Below are 22,222 nucleotides of genomic sequence, written 5' to 3'. Positions count from 1 at the left end.
TCTAGTGGTCTGGCTATGTGTATATTATGTGGGTGTATATGATATTACATTACATTTGGCAGACGCTTTTGTCTAAAGCGACTTACAATGGTGAAGTACAAAAAGTAATAGAAGTTAAAGGTAAAACACATTTTTGGATAGGGCCTAAAGGAGGTTAAAGTGAAATAGTGGGATAGAGGAGTGAAGGAGGGGAAGAAGGAAATGAGGTTAGAAGTAGTTAGTTTGTTAGAGGTGTTAGGGGAGAGTAAGTGCTCTTTGAAGAGCATGAAGTGCTAGGATATTAGTCAAGATCTTGATGTAACAGTTTTGGGTTTTGAAATCAGTCTGTTTTTCTGCTGCATTTTCCTTGAGAAAAAAAAAACTCAACAGGGCATAAGCTGTATAGTGTCTTTCTTCTTTGTCCTGAACTCTCATAACTGAACTCTTATTGTGGTGCATACAGTTCCATTTTATGTCCCCTTAAAGGCACAAAGGCAATTTATAGCACACTATTAATTATAAAATGTGTTTAGGAATGAATGCCAAGGCCAGATAATTGAATTAATTTGCAATATAAGATTAGTTTTTAAAGTAAAAGCCTTTCTTGATATTCTTATTCTTTTGCTTTTTGTTGATATCCTGTGATGTGTTCTTGTCCGATTATTTTATTTATTTATTTGAAATTAATTCAGGAACCAGAGAAGAATGGGGAATGGCAGGCTTACTTCAGAAACCTGCCACAAGCCTTATCCTCTCTGCTTGTGCTGCTCACAACAGCTAATAATCCAGATGGTAAGATTAGAATCACATTTCAAATGATATATTTAATATGTTTTTCATTGTCATATTAGGTGGCAAATACATTATATTTAGCAGTGGTGTGCAGTGAGGCCCTTCTAACCCTTCAGAGAAGGATTGACAATAAATGCATGTAAATAATTACATCATTTTTAATCAGGAAATATATATCATAGCTATTGTAAGTGTAATAATTTATTTTATAAATTTACTTAAATAAAAAAAAAAAAACAGCAACTAAGTTAAAGCATTAGTCTGTGTTTTTTAGTTGCTACAGAACTCTTATCTGACAGCAGTTTTAACCAATCAAAGCTTTTAAATGGCTTCTGGACTGGTACTGGACAGATATAATCTGTATCTATTAGATATAAAATGGGAAATGAGAACAGTGTGAATTTTTGTTTTGCTAAAAACAGCAAAAAAAATAGTACCCTGATAATTAGGGTGGGTGATATGGCACGATATTTTTAGGGTATAATATCGTTCACGATATTTAAAAATGTTGGCGATATTATCGCGTGCGATACGATATGGCACACCCCTATTCTCAATAGTTTTAGGCATTTTCTATATTAACAAAGGGAGATTATCATAAACATTCTCTGCTTATTGTAGTTATGTATTGGTTAGTTTGAACAAAGGATGATGCACCATTGGTTCTACTTTTCTGGTGCATTTTATTTTACACATTAGCTAGGTGGAAATCTCTCTGTTAGCTTGTATAGATAGCACAATCAGGTTGAGTTAAATTAAAAATCTTTAGTAAAATACAGTGACTCTAAACATGCTTTACCAGAAGCTTCAGTAGATCATTAAGGGCATAAAGTTAACTTGTCTAATTTTTATGTATTTTTTTATTCTTTCTCAACAGTGATGGTTCCTGCATACTCTTTGAACCGAGGCTATGCTTTATTTTTTATACTTTTTAGCGTGTGTGGTAAGTTTAATAGATTTCAATTATTAATGCATGTTCCTCACTCAATTTAAACTACTTGAAGCCCATACCCAGTTAATACGAAGCACTAATGTCCTTTATTTTTTGCCTTGTTTATTTTATCAGGAACGTACATCTTGATGAATTTACTCACTGCTATTATATACAATCAGTTCAGGGGATATCTCCTGGTGAGTGACTGGCTGATTTAAATGATTTTCACATAAATTATGCTACTTGTGCTCTGTATTAGTAGTAGTAGTAGTAGTAGTAGTAGTAGTAGTAGTAGTAATAGTTTTAAACCAAGTTGTTCTCTCTCTTGACTCTCTGGTTATAGATGTCAGTGAAGACGTCTGTAATAAGGAGGCGGTTGGGAATCCGGGCAGCGTTTGAGGTGCTGTGTTGTCAGGTCCAGGGCCACAGCATTGACTCTGAGGGCCACGTGTGAGTCCCACTATCTTTTATCTTATTTACCCAGTCAGCCTGATCACCATGATGCACAAAATGGCTATGAAATATTCAACAATATCGTATCTCTAGGTGAAGAAGAAACAATAGTTGTATTTAATCAAATTATTATTAAAAAGAAATGTAGATAAAATGCTATTCTGTGTAAAAAATATTGTTGAATCTCTACTTCATAATAAGTACTAATGTTACTACTATTTTTTGAGTATGTGTATGAAGTATATAAAGTGTCAAAAGTTAAATATATACTTAAATATCTATAATACATCCTCAGAACTGGTGATTTTGTGTGTGATTGGGATCGACATTATCATTCAATGCAATTTAAAACAGAATAGAAGGAGCTACTCGCATAAAGACCAGTATCTGCACCAATCATGCCTAGTTTCTACCGTAAAAGCCTTTGAAATATGATTCATTGCTGTAATTAATGTAAATATCAGAAGCTTGTGAAAGCAATTCCACAGCGAATTTGTTCCATAATCAAATCTAAAGATGGTCATGCAGTGTATAATAGCACAGAAATCAGTTTACACCATTTTAAAGAGAAATTACCTTTGCGTAATTAAGAACATTCAGACATTAGAATTGAATTTTTTATTTAAAAAAATATATAAAATAAATAAAACTTGAATGAGTTGTATGAATATACCAATTTATTAACGTTAATAGACTCTCTTTGCTAAGAAAAACATAATGAACTATAAGTCAGTAAAAAGTTATTGCGGTATTGTCCATATACAGCTCTGTAAAAAATACAAACTGTTTAAAAATAGAGATTACTAAAAATTGAAGAATTTCTTTGATTGAGGAAAACTTGTGGAACATATCAAGAGGAAGAAGAATGATCACAAGCCATAAAACCAAGCTGAACTGCTTAATTTTTTGCACCAGGAGTGGTATAAAGTTATCCAAAAGCAGTGTGCAAGACTGGTGGAGGAGAACAAGCTTTGTATTATTTGAGGTCTGAAAGCTCTGCAACTTTTTTTGTTATTTCAGCCATTTCTCATTTTCTGCCAATAAATGCTCTAAATGACAATATATTTATTTGGAATTCAGGAGAAATGTTGTCTGTAGTTTATAGAATAAAACAACGGTGTTCATTTTACTAAAACATAAACCTATAAATAGCAAAATTAGAGAAACTGATTTAGAAACTGAAGTGGTCTCTTAATTTCTTAATTAAGCTGTATTGTATAATAAGTTAATAACTTAACCATGACAGGCCTGTATTTAATTATTGTGAAAGTGATATGTACTTTTATTTTTAGAAGAACAGTATGAGGCCTTTCTCATCAATGTAAGCTTCCACTAAGTGATATACTGTATGTCTGTTGTTCTTCTGTTTTCTGTTTTAGAGGGAAAGTGCGAGTGGACACTGTGCTGGAAGTCATGAGTCGAGTTCAGATGAAGTCTTACTATAGACAAGCTGTTGTTACGGTGAGCCATCAGATCTCGTCTAGATAATCTTTTATTGAGTTTTATTGTGTTTGGATTCAGCAGTGATTTGCTGGAATAGGGTTTCATACTATTTGCTTTTTTTTGTTTCTCAGGCTGCTCGACAGTTCTCAGCTGGTTTTATGGATGGTGAAGCTTTTCAGAGGCTGTTTGATGAACTGGACAAGGATCGTATCAAAGAGGTAAGAATTTAACTTAATTGTGATTGTGTAGAATGTTATATGTGAATTCTGTCCCGTTAAAATGTAATGATGGTTAGTTTTTTTTATATAAGATTGAGATCCGTATTCATACCGGCTTTTTTTTGCTAAAGAGATCCTTATTAGTATTGGAAATTAAACTTACAACTAAATTTACAAGTTTCCTTTGCTTTTTTTAAAGAAACTTTAAAAAAAAAAAAGATTTTAAAATATTATAACGTTCCATCACATACATTAACTTCAATGACATTTATAACCGTCATATATAATAGAAGATATTCATCACATGCAGATCAACTCCTAACTAAACATAATTAATAATATATTCTACAGTTCTAAACTTGTCCAAGGGTTTTTTTTGTGGTCCTTTTGGTCCAGCGTTTCAGTCCCTCTAATTCACTTATTTGTCCAATAACTATGTGAGAGGATATCTGAATGTTTAATTATCATTTTACACCTAGTCTTCCACAACTTACAATTTACTATAGACAATATATACCAATAAACATCTTTTGTTTTAGGGTTCAAATGATCACTAAATATACGTAAGTTATGGATTTATGATTTACCTTAATATTTAGTCCCATTTCCTTCATGAAAGTCCATTATATCTTTAACATTTTCAAACAAATCCTTTTTTAAAACAGGATAAAAAAAACATGCTTTCTGAGGGGCTTAGGTGTTTATGTTGGACCATCCCACCATATATATGTTTGCTTAATGAATCATAGATATCTGTATTTGTTTCTTGTACCCAGTTAATCCCGAGTTATTCGTGTTCAAGTTTTATTTGCCATCTCTAGTTCTGGAGGTTTATGGTTGGAACCAAACTAAGGACAAAAAGTGAAGACGGCCACAGTTGCTCATATGTATAAGCTAATTCCTATAAGCTAGTTTTATTCGCCATCTCTAGTTCAGGAGATTTTTTGTCGCAAAGACCCAGACTAAGGAAAAAAGTGAAGCTAATAATGTGCAAGTATTATTTGCCTTATCTAGTTTCACCTGTAAATAATCAGTTCTTTTTTTTGCCATCAGCACCCACCAAATCCACAGTACAGCTCACCATTTCTGCAGTGGATCCAGAACACCTGCAGCCATTACTACCTCACTGTGGTGGGAAATGTGGTAGCCCTGGCTAATGTCATCTGCATCTGTGTAAGTAGATGTATTTATATTATATATACAAAGCGCAAAAGGAAAGGAAACGTGTGCTTTTAGTAGATTATTTCTATAATGTAATAATGTTTTTTAGCTATAAATCATATACTGTTATTCATTTGTCTTTTAAATGTTTAATGAGCTGTGCTCATTAAAAACAGCATTGTTACTACAAAGAAAAATATACCAAACCCAGATTTCCCTAATTGTTGTGCTTTGTTTATTTCATGGCATTGTCCAAAACCTTATTGTGTTTTTTCAATAAATACTTGGAATAAACTCCTTTAGGTATAGACTTTCATTACCCATTAGGGGAGGGTTGACATGGGAGGGGTGGGGGGAGGTGGCGAGGTGCTATGCAAAATAGGAGGGGTTTAATGGGGCTTAGAGTGGGGGGGGGGGTGGTATAATTAATAATAATAAAAAAAATTGGAGATGATAAGAAGGGAGTGAAGTTGGTGGGGAGTGGGTTGGATTTAAGTGAGGAAGGCAGAAGGATTGGGGAAAGGGAAAAAATGCAGAAAAAAGTAAGAAATACTGAATTTGGGGCTGGACCCCTTTATTTGGTTTTGTACGTTTGTTTTGTCTATTCTTTGTGCTTTTATATTGGACATTGTCAACGCTCTTCTTTTCTCATTTATTGGATTTGTCTTTTTCTCTACCTTCCAGTTTTACTATTGTCTTTTTTTGTCCTCTTCTGTCGCTTTTTCAATAATTTATATATATATTTATATATATATATATATATATATATATATATATATATATATATATATATATATATATATATATATATAAAGAGACTTTCATTGAAACCTGCTTTTTCTGCTCCTGTAAAGTTTTATAGGTATATGTGTCGGCTTTTGCAAATATTCTACAAAAACTCTATATATTTGGGAAAAAGGACAGACAGTGAATAAAACTCAAGGTTAGGATCAATTGGTTTATAGTGGCACCTTGTGGTTATTTTAAGAAACTACAGGCTTGTGCTTCTAATCCTTGATCATGCATACTAAATGAATGGAAGCTGTTGTGTTGCCAGTGTTACTGTTACATTCACAAAGTTAGATTGAACCTTAGCTTTGTAATTTAAATAAATTATGCAAAATTCCTGATTCCAGAAGAATGGAAGTGTCTAAATTGTGCTGTTTTGTCTTACAGACGGTTTTGGTTCTGGATTCAGAAAAGACTGTATCTCAGAGGGATGACTACTACATGGAGGTAACCGACAGTTTACATGATAGTTTAATGTATAAATATAAATAAGTAGCTTTGAATGCATTTTTTGTTGCTTAGCTCTAGGTAATATGCACTAACTAGAAGTTAATATATATTTTTTTCATCTAGGTCATCAATTGTGCTTTTATCCTCTACTACCTATTAGAGATGGTGCTCAAGCTGATTGCCTTTGGTTGGAGAGGTTACCTCTCTTATAAAAATAACATCTTTGATGGAGTCTTCACTGTACTTCTGCTGGTATGATCGTTTTTAGAAGAATAATAAATCGGTCAATTAATGAATGAATGAATTGTTCAAACTGTGATTTTTATTTATTTATTTATTCATTTTTAAACCATCTAGGTTCTTCAGATTGCTATTGTTGCCACTTACAAAATTCCCTATCAGGCATCGTGAGTATGATTTTCCTTTTTTGAGCTTCATACTTTAATATTAGCATATTACATCATCTGTGCATTTCTGTGTATTAAATTGCAAAGGCCAATATTGCACTTGTCAAAAATTATTTATGATGCAGGTGAAACTTTTTTTATTTATTTCGGGATGTTCTCAGGTCTCCGGCTCAGCGGGGAGTGATGTCACTGTGGGAGATGGTGCGACTCGCCAACATGCTGATTGTTTTCCGCTTCCTCAGGATCATTCCTGAAATCAAGGTCAGTAACTCAACCCTTAGATGAAAGACTTGAAAAACTGTACCTGCTTATAATACGCAATTAATAGTTATGAGCCACTGAGCAGTGTGAATTTCAGTCATTTCTTCATGTACGTTTTAATGTTAGATATGGGATGCTTAACCGTCAAAGATTATTTAGGTGGATTTCAGAAATAGGTGGATTTGCCCTCCTCAAAATGATACCGTAGAAAAAGTAGAAATTGTTTTAAAATAAACTTTTATTTTGAAAGCATGTCGAAATCTGCACCCCCTCCATGAAAAGCACCCCCTCTCGGGAGCATGTTTAATGTGGAGTAACATTAAGGTTTAGGTTGTGCACGCACGCACCATTGATCCCAGAGAGAAATTCTGGAAAAATAATGTGATTAACTCTAATTCCGCAAATATAGTGCAAAGTCACTAAAGGGTGTGCTTTGATCAATTTTAGCAAATGTGTCTCCCTGGGATGAGATTCTGTTTGATTACACCCTAGGTTTAAATCATAGACTGTATGTTAGTACTCATATACAGTCTATGGTTTAAATAGACAAGTGCGCTTTACAGTCTTCGTCACCATCTTGTGGATAACACTGTGCACTGCATGCTCTGAGCACAGCTGAATACATTTCACACTACATATAGTGGATGTGATCTCTTTAAAACCATCATTTAAAATAGAAAAGTTGTGAATTGCTTCAGTCTTTAGTCATTAGATTTGTAATGGTGTATAAGTTTTATGATATGACTGATATGTTTGAGTGTGTTGGGATTCATTTTAAGTGATTTCTCCAATGATTTACTATATTCAAATAAAATTAAATATAAAATTGACCAATAATAATTTAAAACACTCCTTCTCGTTTAATGTTTTTCTTTTTTCTTTAATTTTTTTTTACATTGTAGATTATATACAGTGTGAAGTACAAATCATATTCAGGTTTGTTTAACACTTTTTGTTTGCAAAATAATTCAGTATTTTTCCAGTATATCTTTAATATTGTCTTCAGTATTTAATTTTAAAATGTAAAAAACGATAAAGAGAAAGAAAACACATTTGAATGAGAAGAGGTGTGTCCAAACTTTTGACTGACACAGTGAATATTCTGTAGATTATTCAACAGCAGATAGAAAAACAATGTTCATATCAGGTTTTATCCATAACAAATTCCTTTTGAAATGAATTGGTTTTACATGTAAGTTTTGCCTAGTTACTTTTATTAGCGTTTTATAATAGATTTTCTAATATTTCAGTTCCATAATTGGGACAAAATGTAATACTGCATTATTTAGCTGTTTCTAAGCCTTGGCCTCACTGAAATAAAATGGCATCACGTGGATTGATCCTGAATTGCTTTTTGACAATGTGCATTTTTGCATAATGGCAAACGTATGGTCATCCATTTATATATATATATATATATATATATATATATATATATATATATATATATATATATATATATATATATATATATATATATATATATATATACAGAATGTGTTTGTTTTAGATACGTAGTAATAAATAATTATAATTACTAAAAATGTATTATTATAATTACTAAAAATGTATTATTTCTCATTTGTATTTTAGTTGATGGCTTTGGTGGCCAGTACTCTTGTGGACCTTGTGAAAAACCTACGGGCTTTTGCTGGCATTCTGGTGGTGAGTGTCCTCAGATAGTGATTTTTAGTGTCAGCAGTGACTGGACCAAATCTTCTTACATGTTTGTCTCCTCTGTTGTTTAACACAGGTGGTGTACTATGTGTATGCTGTTATTGGGATCTGGCTGTTCCATGGAGCCATTCGTCCCCCTGGGAGCCCAAGGTACAGTGTATTTCTGCATGATAAAAATCATGTTTTTGTTAGAAATTGTTAGTGTCGCATGTATCATAAAAGATAATACGAATAATATATCACTCATATTTAATATACACTAGGGGTTCTCAACCGGTCTCAGCCCAGGACCCACATTTTCTCATGGTCATTAAGTCACGACCCACTTTTATAGAATACAAAGCAAACAAAAAAAACAATTTAAACATAAATACTTATGCAAAGTGAATTTTTACAAGCAATTTACTGAGAAGAAACTAAGGAGTAACATGACAACTAAATGTACAAAAGTCACTACATTAAAATTGCACAAAATAATTAAGGCCACAAAATGAGAGAGTATTCAAAGTACTTTAGTAAGAGATTCTCTCTGTCACTTTTTTCTCTATATAGACGATGAGCGTTAATTATTTTTTACTTGTATTCATTTGTTACAAGCTTTGCCTGACCCACTTGTGGGTACTGACCTACCAGCTGAGAATCGCTGCTATACGCTGTAAATTATCAGATATATTATCCAGTAACACATGCTGTTAAAGTTGTTTATATTTATAACCATAAATTATAAAAACAAATGTCAGTGCTGGTGGACAACCACGTTTCCATGGTAACGTGTTCATTGACATTGCACATTTGTTTTCATCATATACATGTGTCAAACGGTAACTCTACACATGAGTTACTAGTTGGTGCAACTGGATTTAGTAAAAGGTAGTTTGAAACTAACTAGTACTTATTAAGGACTTAGTAGAGGCTTTACACTTTAAGAAGGAACCTGCAAAATTGGTGCTTGCCGAATGACTGGAGGATTAATGGGGCAGTTTATTAAATATTTTAAACCAACATTTATGAACTGTATAGAATTAACAGAGGAGAACTTTAACACTAAGCGAACTGAGCAACTCCAGCAGAGCATTTTTTTTAATGATAATTTATCTATCAAAATCAAAAAATTCAATTGTTGAGTTAATTGTAATATTGATTTTAGGTCAAATCGACCAGAATTAGGTAATAATAAGGAGTTTAAGCTCCTTATCTGAAAATAAAAACGAGCCTCCACGCCTTCTGGAAGCTTTTAGAGTAGGTGATGCATTTGATATGAGGTCCGGTGCTGATTTTGGTTGATGGATGATGTTCTATCTGGATCAAAAACCCCATTCCAACTCAATCCAGAGGAATTCAGTAGAGCTCCATGCCCCCATCTCTCCATTGCTCAGTGCTGGAAAGCAAATTTACACTTCTTGCCAAAGACAGGCAGTGGGCATGGTGACCTTACTTCCGTCCAATAAAATATCTCCAGGGTTTAATATGAAGCCCTTTGCTTAGCTCAGTGTGAACTGTGGACAGCTAAAAAAAAAGCTACAAAGAGCAGCTCCTGCTATAGTCTGGTTCTCACTTTATCTTTTATTAAAGGGTCATGTGTCAGTGGAGAGTGGATAAATATCAACACAGTTATTTGGTACAAAACAGGAGAAGCATAAATAGGAGTGTGCCTTGGTTCTGATTAATAAATCATTAAATGGTTAATAACAGGGATCCAGTAACAACAAAAGACCCTGAAGCAGGGCCATCTACAAGTGAAGCAGCCACTGTATCTCGGATTGAGAGAACTGAGAAAAGAAAGCATAAATCAAAATTACAGCAGTGAGTAGCTAGCACTACGCTTCACGTACGCAGGAACAGAAAATTACTGTTTTCTTTGTGCTGCATTTAGTTATAAACGGAAAGTAAAATATTTGTGGGCTGTGAGTTGCAAAAGATTGGGAAACCCCTAATGTAGAGAGTATTAAACAAACCATTTAGATTACACTGCTTTTAGAATGAAAACTGTATTTCAGACATTGCAGAAATGGCCAAAATACTGATGCAATTAATTAGATTACTTAAAAGATGGTGTCCATTTGATATCAGTATTGTCATACAGTCCTCAAGGTTGCAGTATTGGTATCAGTCATGAAAATGTGTTATAGCCCCACTCTCAAGATTAATATAATATTATATTATAATCTCATAAATGTGCATTATGTCCATATTGTTACCACTGCTTTTAACCTCTTATTGTTTTTTTTTTTTATTTTATTCCTAGATAGTCTGTATGTTTGTATTTAAATCATGTATATTCCATTATAGCACTGTCTCCAATTCAAGTACTGAGAACCGTACGTCCAACTACACCATGGAGTGTGGCTCCTATGAACAGCTGGAGTACTGGCCCAACAACTTTGATGACTTTGCTGTGAGTATTGTTTTACTATTTCCTGTCAGATCCAGTTAAATCCAATCTAATGAACTAGGACAAGAACATCTTTTAATTGTTGTTTATTTCTTCCTTTTCAGTCATCTCTAGTCCTGCTTTATGATGTTATGGTGGTGAATAACTGGCAGGTCTTCATGGATGCCTACACTAGATACACCACAGAGTAAGGCAGCAAATCCAGCATTTGTAGTTTTACTTTTTCTACCATATTTTGTCTTTGCATGCCTGTAATGTAGAATATGACTGTGTGTTTGTAGGTGGTCCAAAGTGTATTTTGTATCCTGGTGGCTCACTTCTTCTGTCATGTGGGTCAATCTGTTTGTGGCGCTCATTTTGGAGGTAAGATGTAGTATACACTTATCAGTTACCCTTTTATCAGTTATACTCTAGTAAGTGTGGTGTTTGTCTGTAGTAATGTATTAAAGCTTGATAGTATGTCAGTAATTCATGTAAGTGTGCAGCTTATATTATATTCTTGTGTTAAGAGTACATGTAAAAGGCAGATTGCATTCTCTGCTGCAGTGCTGTTAGCCAATCAGAGGCGATATATTTGCATTTATGAATATTCATAAGCAAGAGCTGAAATCCTGTCTTTCTTCAGAGACCTCTAATTTAGTGATGGGCTAAATAGAAACATCGGAGCACTTTTTTTTTCACAAAAACACCTCACGTGGCATTCATTAATACTAGAAATCACACCTAGACATTTTAAAATAAATAAAAAAATGGAATGAGACCTTTTACATGGTAGTATGGGTAAATTTGCAGAATATTCAAAACTGGCTTTAAATGTGGACTGATGATTGTGTGAGTGAATGAATGAAGTTCAACTTGTATAGCGCCTGTCTAGAAACCCAAGAACGCTTTACAATTTACACGTTTTACACACAAGCACATTACACATCAACACTAATCCACACACCGGTAAGAAGTGGCAGCCAATAGCGGACAGCGTACTCTCAACCGGAAACGACCATCCACCTGGAGGACTGCATCGGGGACTACAGCATTTACCCAGTGCCAATCCATATCTGGGCACAGTTTTAAATACATTTACACACACACACACAATCTTACATTTAACAAACTTACTCTTAAATTAAGAGTATTCAATTTTTTCCATTTCATTTGTCCATTTAATTAGACTTTTAAAAATAGAATTTGTTTTCTAATGGGTTTCTATTTTTTTCAAGTTAACAATTAACTATTTTACACCAAATACATATTTAAAAATAAACTGGATAGTATATATGAAACACATTTTTAATGTTCTTTTTTTTAAAGATCAGTCACACCCACTTTTTCTTTTTTACTTTTTTAAGACTTTCTTTTTTTTTTTAAGACTGCATCTTTAAGTGCAGTTAAGGCATGCCATTTGTTTTTATTTTGTTAGTATTAGCCTTGTTTTAAGTTGAGGAATAATCATGAAACTACTGACTAGATTACTTGATGTCTGATTAATTTTATGTTTCAGAATTTCACCTACAAATGGGATAAGAGTCATGCGTTAAGTGTGTCTGATGTGGAGAGGATGCGTTATGAGACCACAGTGCAGCGGATGTTCAGGTAGGATCCTCTGGGTTTTTTTACTCTGCTTTGCTGCTTTGTGATCAGCAGTGTGCTTGCGTTATGAGATTGATTCTGCTGCGGTTTTGTGTTCTGTGGAGTGAGGGTTTGTGAATGTGCTGCGCTGGAGAATGCTCGCATAGCTGCTTTTGCATGGTGACTAATACAAACGGCAAACAGCGTTTCTGGCTGTATGTGTGATGGTGCTTTGCTTCTTGGCAATTAGGGATGTGATTGGGAGCATTTGAGGGTTTTGAGATTGTCTTTCTAAGAGATTGAGGATTCTGAGTTGTGAGCATTGAAAATGTAGTATCATATAGTATTGTGACAGCATATGGCTTGTTGTTGTTTAAGGGCAAACTGTCTGTAAAATATAAGATGTTTTAGACAATTCTTTAAAAAAATATATTCTTTAAAACCTGTTTAAGCAGTTTTCACACATAGACCTGTCACAATAATTACATTATCGACTTACCGTACAATAAATGGACATGACCTCAGTAATATTTGATATCACCTATTGTGTTTATTTGTATGTTTGTACACATATATAACAGTAAAGAGTATTTTAGCCAGCAATAACAGACCAATGCTTCAATAACTGAGACTCCATACACACCGTGTGGACTGCAGTAGGTGAAGAAAAAAACATGATTTCCAAAACTATGATTATTACATTTAGTTTTCTTTAAAAGGGTATCATTTCTTTTTTTGTTATGATATAATATATAATATAATAGAATATCAGTGAAATATCTTAAAATTACTATAATATCGATTATCGCAATATTTTCTGGGACAATATGTCGCCCACAAAAAAAATCCTATTGTGACAGGCCTATTCACAAAGATACAAATGTTTTTAAATGTTTTATATTACAAGAGCAATGGGCTCCATCATTATAAGAGCATACACTATTAGGGGTGGGGCAGTATATGAATATTGCAATATATCATAGGAGTAGCCAGATGCTAGTCACAAAAAGTGGGTTTGAGATTACCCAGTTTTATATTTTATATAAAATTAATTAGCTTTGTTTCAGATTACCTCAAAAATACATGCATTAACAGCTTATTCTGAATCATTTTGTAGCTACTGTAAGTTAAATGGCTTACTTGCATGCACTTTCACTGGCGTACTACTCATCACTGTGCTGGCTTTCCCCTTTCACATTAAACTAAATGAATTTAATTTTCTCGCTGTTTTCTGTGTAGCTTTTCAGTCTATGTCTTACTTTTTTAGTCTGCTCATTAACACCGACCCCTAATTCCTAATCATTTACTGCATGAGATTCTATGAAAATCTAAAATACGCGCATACATAAATCTATCTTAATAACTAGGTTGTAAATGCCAGTTAAAGTGCTGTGGGTTCACTTTTTGGCAAACAACAGGTCTATGTACATGTCTACATATGTCTTATAACTGATTACTAATGATTTTTAGGCATTTACAACCTAATTAGTAACCATTAACAAACTAAACCATTTATAAAGCCTTTATAAAGGTAGTCTTATTTTAAAGTGGTACCCAAGTGCCCTATACACGGACATGCCAAAAGTCATAGGACAGCAATATGTTAAGTTATCAAAAGACATTACTTTAGATGATGACTTGGATGATGAGGAATTATTTTGTGAGTGAGGTTGAAAACTTAGATACTGGGAGCCTGATTGAGTTTTGCAGGTGTTTATTGTTCCAAAATACACTTTTTCCTCATGTATTTTTTTTTATTAGTGACAAAACTGCAACAAGCAGCAGCATTTAGAGCTATCATATATACAAACAGATGTTGCATTTGCATTTAATTTCAATGAAGATAAAACTGGATATTTATAAAACCAATATAAAAAAATAATAATTTAGCTTTTTTTTTTAGATAACAAGCAGCTCCCTTCAACACTATAAGCAGCTTTTATATTGCATATGGTGTTAAAAACTTTGTTTCAGTTCAGAATAAGTTTAAAAGATGATAATTAAAAAAGGCTCCTTTAACATATCACCAAGTTCAGTAGGGGTGGGACAAAATATGGATAATGTGACATCAGAGTTCAGCATAGTTTTCAATGCATTATTGATACATTGCACACCACAATTTGACTTACTAAAGTTACTGCTTCATTACTCCACATGGTGGCGCTAAACAAATGAATAGAGTAAACCTGCGTGAAACTGACACCAATAAATCCATAATTCTTGATATTTACTTATTTAGGAGTATTTTTTACTCTTCAGTAACACAGATGACCTGCAGTATCGAATAGAGAATCGTCTTCTCATATCATGATACTGTGATTTTGCGATACTCACATCACCGTTACCGTGGGCAACCTATAGTAATATTGTATTATAAGATGCCCCTTCATTCCCACCCCTACTGGTCAGTGCAGTCAGTATTCATTGGCTCCCGTTACCACAATACTAGTCCCATGTCCCATAACTTTTGGCATGTCTGTGTAAAATCTCACAGTATTAGTTACCCTACACTCCTTTCCTTCACTGATTTTGTATCCAACTGTTATATTCCCCCACCTCCTGCTGTCTCCTCAGAGAGCACATCCAAGAGCCAACTCAGGAGGAGTTACTGGTTCAACTTCAACATCACCCACATCTCCACCTCACCCGGTGACCCTGAGCCCACCGCACACGCCACAACTCTCCACCACATCTCTCTCTAACAGACACTCGTTTACATTTCTGTGGGCCATCCTGGGCCTGTGTGAAGTGTTTGTTTTTTTTGTGGAAAATATGGTGATTTGGACCCATCGTGGGTCAGAGATTGCTGCTGTGAGTTTAATCTGTACAGACATTTGTTTTATCATATTATTTTATTTTATATTTTTATCATGGTTTAAATGTGCAAGGACCTGAAAGATGAATCCATATGCTGCTGAATTTTTTAAAAACTTTTAATGCTGAACATTTTTGGACTGAAATCGGGAGATGCGGATGCTGTGTGGAAAATCGCTGTTTCAACCCAAAGTCCTGCCTGTTTTTTTTTTTCCTATTTATTTTTAATGCTTTTAGTATAGAATTTATTCATAACACTTTATAGTAAGGGTCCATTTAATTAACAATGTTTATCATTGAATGTAATTTTTTTTGGACAATAGTTAACATATTTAATAATCATTACAATTCAATGTTATTCACAACATTCTTAAACATTTTTATGTTAATGATGTCTTAACTAATAAAAATAATAATAACTATTATTTTAGACATAAAATAAATAAATGTTATTTAATTAACATTTAACTTATTTAAGCACTGTGATTTGTGACCCTTATTCTAAAGTGTTGCTAATTCATTTAAACATTTTCCATTTACCTCTCTCTCCAGAGCTAAATGTATAGATATTGAAAGTGAAATGAGCAAATGCAGAATTTGTCAGATTTTGTTGGAAGCCTGGGTTCTTCTGAGTTCTGACAAAACAGTGTAATTCACAGAGAACCTCGTTAAGGTCATGAACATCATGCTGACTATTGTCTGAACTGTCATTTGCAAATGTTTGCCATTTGAGTGTCTCCTAAAGCTCTGTTTAAGTGTTTCTAGAGCCGTACCTCACACTCACTAAAGCTAAATGCTAGTCAAAGCTTTTGGCCACATTTGTCAAACAGCAGGCGCTGATTACCCTGCTGTTCTTCAGATCTCAAGCTCTTCCAGAAGTGTGTTTTGTGAGTATTAGTGATAAGGTGGTAATGTACTTAATCTCATTCAGATTGTGCTGGATTTGGATTATTTGTAACATGTTAAATGGTTAAAGGGAAGTAAGTATTGTAGACCTATTTGGATGCAGACAGCATCTGTTCTTTTTGTGCTTTAGTTCTGATTTAAACTCATTTATAACGCCATATATTACTTTCAATATACCGTAACTGTGTCTGCAGTCAAGCCATGTTACAGAACATCCTCAGTTAAAGGTAGGTAGCATCTGAAATACATTTCCACATAAATATAGATCTGCTGTGTGATACTGGACGCTGTATAAAACCCATTAAATTTTAAGAGAGGTTGGCTCAGGCCATTTGCTGAAATCAAAAAGGGAAGACGGAACCGAATTTTACTGCATTTTATTATTTACAGAGAGCCATTATTGTGTTTGGTCACTCTGACTGAATGTATTGAATGTAAATATGATATATTTTTTTAGCTAATATATTTTCTGCTGTTATAACTTAGACCTTGACATGTGATGTATGGTGTAGGCTATGACCTGTTAAATATGTTCAATTTATACCTACGTCAACTAAAATTACATTTACTACTGTAACACTTTAAGTTACTGTGTCTTGTCTTGTGTTAATAACCAGTTCACACTGATGCACATGGATTCTACAGATTTGCTGTGACATTTTGAAAGGAGTTTTTTCATTAACTAGGCCGTTTCTGTTTCTATGTTGAGCCAACATTTGTGTCATCTTGTAAAATTGAAGCCAGAACACAAAAAAATATATAAATAAATAAAATGTGAAGCAGAAAAAAATGGAATAGAATAGTCATATACTTGTATAGAGAATTGTAGAGCAAATAATAAAGAGTAAGTAAAGCTTCAGTAATATAATTGAATACGTAAATATAGTCATATACTTAAAAATGGAGAATTATAAAGTAAATATATTAGAGTAAGTAAAGCTTTAGTAATAACATTACAATTACAATTTTAATTATAAAACTAATCATAAAATGGTAATAACTGTTAGTGTAAATGTATTAATGCATGCAATTAATCTGGAAGCTTTAATTTGTTCCTTTGTTTAAACTAGAAATTAGGTGGAGTGTTTTTTTATATTTATCAATATAAATACAGCATTTCTACTGTCTGGTTCAGCGCATAGGTTACATTTTAAAATGCTTTAAAACTACGTTGAGATATTATACAGTAAAAATACTCTAGTCTGCTAGGCCTAACCGACATTACACTTTTTTATTGTAAAATATAGAATATTATTGTGATTTTAATAGTTACTATTTAAGTGATTGAATATATTTGCAATAATATAAATATGATTTAGTTTTGTCAATCTAATATAATTGTTTTATTTACATTTAAATAAACATTCTATTGTTTTAGCATTATTTTTATTATTAATTATTTTATATTAAGTTTTTTTCTTTTGCTTGATACAAAGAAATGATTACATTTAAGTATTGCATAACAATTATTCCATTTTGTATACATAGATTACATTAATATTATTATGATCTTGCATTATCAACTAGTTGCTAGTAATATTTGGTGTATTCCTGTATTTATTTGTTTTGTAGCAGGACAACAAAATATTACAATGCTTTTCTCCTCAAAGTACCTTTTATCCCAATGACTTATTACTATTAAAGCTAGAATTAAGGAAAATGGAAAATTGGGATTAATCTGATTTTCTTTTTTTCTCTTTTTCATAATCCACTGACAACACTATTTTTTATATTACTGCATTAGTGGGGGAAATATAAATAGAATCGTTATTCAGTATATATTTTTGTGTCATCCAAACAGTCACTTACTCTTTGTCATTACAGTTAACTTTGAGAGCTAAACAATCAAACACAGCCTCTCACATGAGCCATATTTACCCAAAACAGCCTGACGTCCTGAGGCTGATATCAAAATCATCAAAAAAAATCTGTATATTTTGTTGCTGTGATATTTACATGTGATACATACAGCGATTAGAGAACACACGCTCCAACAAGCCCAATACCTCTCTCTCCCCCTATTTCTCTCTCTCTCTCGCTCTCTCTCTCTCATTTTCATTACAGTTGAATTGGAGAGCTAAACACACAAACACAGCCCCTCGCATGCCCCATGTTTACCCAAAACAGTGTGTGGCTGGCAGCCTGGCGTCCTGTGGGGCACATATCAAAGTGACCCCTCCCCACCCCCTCAAACTACAAACCCAATGCGCATGCAAAGTAATTCCCACAATACCCCTCTGTACACAAATACAAACACCCCCCCCCCCTTCTTCTCCACACACCCACCCACTGATTGTTTGTGTTCCCCTCTGATTTGACATGCGATGGTTTTCAGCCTCAAACAAATCACTGTCACTCTGCCCACTCGGCCCAGGGCTGTGTGTTGGCAAGAACTTGGTGATTTGATGCATGTGATGATACAGGGGTTATGCTTTAATGCATCATAATATATTGGCCAGATATAATGATTTCTTAAACTAAACTGTCATAAACACACACTGATATTTATAAAATATTGGTAAAAAAATCTAATTATTCACTGTTTAAAACCAATCTTTACATTTAAACTATAATAATAATTAATCAATAGTCAAATTAAGTCAAGAGGCTTTTCATTGCTATTCTAGTACAAGTACACAGTGCACTCTATAACCATGGTGCAACATGGACGAACAATACAATATAGACTACATTTAAAAGTGCAAATGTGCAGCAAATTGTGACACAGATCTATAACACGAGAGTAAATACAGCAGATATAAGACATTTTAACAGACAGGACATTGCAGTAATACTATGTTTTTGAAAATTGAGAACGTGTTGCTAAACGAAATCCCCATACTTCAATGTGTCCATATATATTTTTTACACCCCTACCCAGAATTTTGTATGTTTTTTTTATTGATTGGAGCTTCATCATGAAGTTCTTTCCATTTTGTCCTTACAACTGTTTTGGTTTAGTTTCGATATATTAATATTATCTAGCGCCAACATGCAGTACATTTTTTTTTTTAGCCCTTTCTATTTCAAATCAACAAGGTGCTCCTACTCACACTTGCAGAGCCAATATTAAATAGAAAAAAGGCACAAGATGAATTAAAATCACAAAATCTATTAGAAAAAAAAAAAAAAAAAAAAAAAAAAAAAAAAATATATATATATATATATATATATATATATATATATATATATATATATATATATATATATATATATATATTTATTTATTATTATTATTATTATTATTATTTTATTTATTTTTTTTTTTTTTATATATTACAATGCACTATACATAATACAAATAATCTAAGTTTGTCGAAGTACAGAGATATTACAGTAGGTGACGGAGTGTAGTGTAGGTGACCTGTTTGGTCAATATGATAAAGTGCCTAAATGTTTGTGGACACCTCTTCCAATGATAGCATGTGACAGGTGGGTAGCTATTAACTTTGAGATAGGAGAAGATATGGAATTAAATCATATTAGATTAAAAATGTTTTACTTACAATATACTTCATTAAAGTGTGTCTAATGACACTGGCATGTCTGAATATAGCAGCATAATGAAAAGGAGAGAGCCAGAAGTTAACATAGACATAAATGTGCCCTGAAACACTAGCTCCCATCTGTTCCACTGTCCAAATTGTGTGTGTGTCATCCACACAAATGAGTTTCATTTTCTTTTTTCCAAAACTATTTTTTGATTTCAGTCACCTTCCGGCCAAACCCTCATGTCAGGCCACAGCACTGTAGTGTATTGTTCACTCAGAGGCTATGTTAGGTGACAGTAACAAATTTGAACTAACCCTCCTTGATCCGTCTTCCAGATGCATGTCACCTGCTTTTGTACCCTTGTCACAGGCTGGAATGCAGGGCATGCCTCTGACAGCTGTAGAGCTGATGTCAGACCCTGTGCTATGTGAGTTATTTGGATGGTAGCTGGTTCTCCCATGCTTATCTTGCCTGTGTACAGTGCTGCTTTGTTGATTGAGATGTTTCCCATCACTACATCCGCAGAGGTGTTCACCCGCGGAATTCTGAGCCTGTGAAGTCTTGCCTCCCACTGCATTCTTCACTGGTGGAGAGCGAAGGTTTTCTCTGTTGAGAACGGTTTTAAAAATCTCCCATCATGTCTGGTGGTCATTATCATCATGCACTTTTTTGCATTGATGACATACAGTACATACAGTGAGCACACCGCTCTTTTACTGCATCTACCGTATTTTCCGCCCTATAAGGCGCACCAGATTATAAGGCGCACTATCAATAAATCTAAATTTTCTGGTCTATTTTAATACATAAGGAGCACCAGATTATAAGGCACTTTAAGCGACACTAGTAAGGAACACGGATGTCGCCTTGTTTTCCCTCTAATTCTTAACTAAGTTAAGTAAAGCTAAGCTAAGTAAACAAAACTGTAATTCTAAAAAAAACTGAAAAACTGTTTGGTAAAGTGGTAAAGTGCTTCAGTTTATGTACAGTAAGCTTAGTTTTCCAGTTTTCCACTAAGACTGGGTGCAGCAGCATGATTAGCATTAGCCAAATGGCCAAAGAGCTAGCGCTTAGTGTGGTTAGCGGCTAATGCTAACGCTACTCGAGCAGTGTTGGCTGTGGTTAGCAGCAGGCTACAGTACGATGTACTCACCTCTCAACAGCCAAAGAGCTAGCGCTTAGCACGGTTAGTGGCTAATGCTAATGTTGTTCCAGCCTCTGTGCGGGAGAACTAAACTGAAACTCTTTTATAATGCTGTACTTCAGCAGAGTGACTTTACTTTACTGACTGGTAAAATTCATACATATTTGGGGTGAAATTAAAGGATTTAAGTGCTCATTATACTGCAAAAAAATAAGGTACTGTTCAATAAGATGCGTTTGGCCAGGAAAACATAGGTTGGCTTCCCAAATGGTTCCATAAATGTTCGATTAGCGATAAATCTGGCAACCGGCCAGGCCAATGAAAGTGCTGCCACTGATAAACACCAGTTAAAAGATCTGCCATCAAAGGCAGCACACTTTGCTCAGCTGTTAGTTTCTCTTATATCAGAACTAGGGGTAAATGACGTACGTAAGTCATATTTGATGGATCTCCAGATCAGCACGCCAGCATTCGTGGATGTCTGTCGCTCCACATCAGCTCCACTCTGTAGCAGTCCAGATTTCTCATTTATGACGACTAGATGGCAGGCAATTGATAGAAATGGTCATTCTGTCTCTCTCAATCCATTAATGTGTCCACTCTCAAAGTCTGTCAACTCTGCGAAATAGTGGTGTGCCATATCGTATCGTACGCGATAATATCGCCAACATTTTTGAATATCGTGAACAATATTATACCTTAAAAATATCGTGCCATATCACCCACCTCTAATTATCTCATCAGGGTGCTACTTTTTTTTTTTTTTACTGTTTTTAGCAAAAACATTTTTTACACTGTTCTCATTTTCCATTATATATCCACTAGAGACAGATTATATCTGTGCAATGTCGTTTATTTTATTTTAATCCTGGATATATGGGGATATTTGGAGTGCATTGTAAGTATCATGACATTCTGGATCATTGACTTCTGTTACAAATCTGATCAAATCCTTGTATTTTTTAATATCTCAGGTAGGGGTGTGGCATAAATTGTATGCAATAATAAAATACATTTTTCATTTTGTTACAGTAGTGTATTCTTGAAAAAAAAACAAATTATTAATTTATATCGCCAAGAGTATCGTTATCGTGAAAATACCATGAAATATCATGATATTATTTTAGGGCCATGTCGCCCACCCCTACTGCGAAATGTCTTTGAGTATGTTATAGATTTACATTGTTGAGTTTTGCAGTATATGATCTCTCACCAAGAGATACAATGTCCAAAACTAACTTTTCAGAGCCTTTTTATAGGGCAGCAGGTGAAGCACTTTTATATTCCCTTTAAAAAAGCCACAGTGTCTAATCACACCCACCTGTAATTGTTTACATATCTGCC

The 22,222-nt window shown here is 33.9% G+C and overlaps 1 protein-coding gene across 2 annotated transcripts in view; it reads left to right on the top strand.

Moving 5' to 3' along the window:
• Positions 1-22,222, top strand: part of tpcn2 (two pore segment channel 2) — a 139,247-nt gene that overhangs the window by 13,465 nt on the left and 103,560 nt on the right. The window contains exons 8-25 of one of the 2 annotated variants that reach the window (XM_007254629.4): positions 672-771; positions 1,649-1,714; positions 1,838-1,902; positions 2,049-2,155; positions 3,538-3,619; positions 3,733-3,819; positions 4,873-4,992; positions 6,157-6,216; positions 6,343-6,471; positions 6,577-6,626; positions 6,788-6,887; positions 8,481-8,552; positions 8,641-8,714; positions 10,854-10,959; positions 11,061-11,143; positions 11,238-11,319; positions 12,455-12,546; positions 15,097-16,827. In XM_007254629.4, the coding sequence (XP_007254691.3) occupies positions 672-771; positions 1,649-1,714; positions 1,838-1,902; positions 2,049-2,155; positions 3,538-3,619; positions 3,733-3,819; positions 4,873-4,992; positions 6,157-6,216; positions 6,343-6,471; positions 6,577-6,626; positions 6,788-6,887; positions 8,481-8,552; positions 8,641-8,714; positions 10,854-10,959; positions 11,061-11,143; positions 11,238-11,319; positions 12,455-12,546; positions 15,097-15,175 (1,554 nt within the window). In that variant the 3' untranslated portion in view covers positions 15,176-16,827. Of the gene's footprint in view, positions 1-671; positions 772-1,648; positions 1,715-1,837; positions 1,903-2,048; positions 2,156-3,537; positions 3,620-3,732; positions 3,820-4,872; positions 4,993-6,156; positions 6,217-6,342; positions 6,472-6,576; positions 6,627-6,787; positions 6,888-8,480; positions 8,553-8,640; positions 8,715-10,853; positions 10,960-11,060; positions 11,144-11,237; positions 11,320-12,454; positions 12,547-15,096; positions 16,828-22,222 lie in introns of those variants that run through there. The other variant, XM_049465781.1, reaches the window with a different exon arrangement.

This window comes from Astyanax mexicanus, chromosome 16 (assembly GCF_023375975.1).
Source record: "Astyanax mexicanus isolate ESR-SI-001 chromosome 16, AstMex3_surface, whole genome shotgun sequence".
Classification (NCBI taxonomy): Eukaryota; Metazoa; Chordata; class Actinopteri; order Characiformes; family Acestrorhamphidae; genus Astyanax; species Astyanax mexicanus.
The sequence above is the reverse complement of the archived record's forward strand: the minus strand, read 5'-3'. Positions and strand labels throughout refer to the sequence as shown.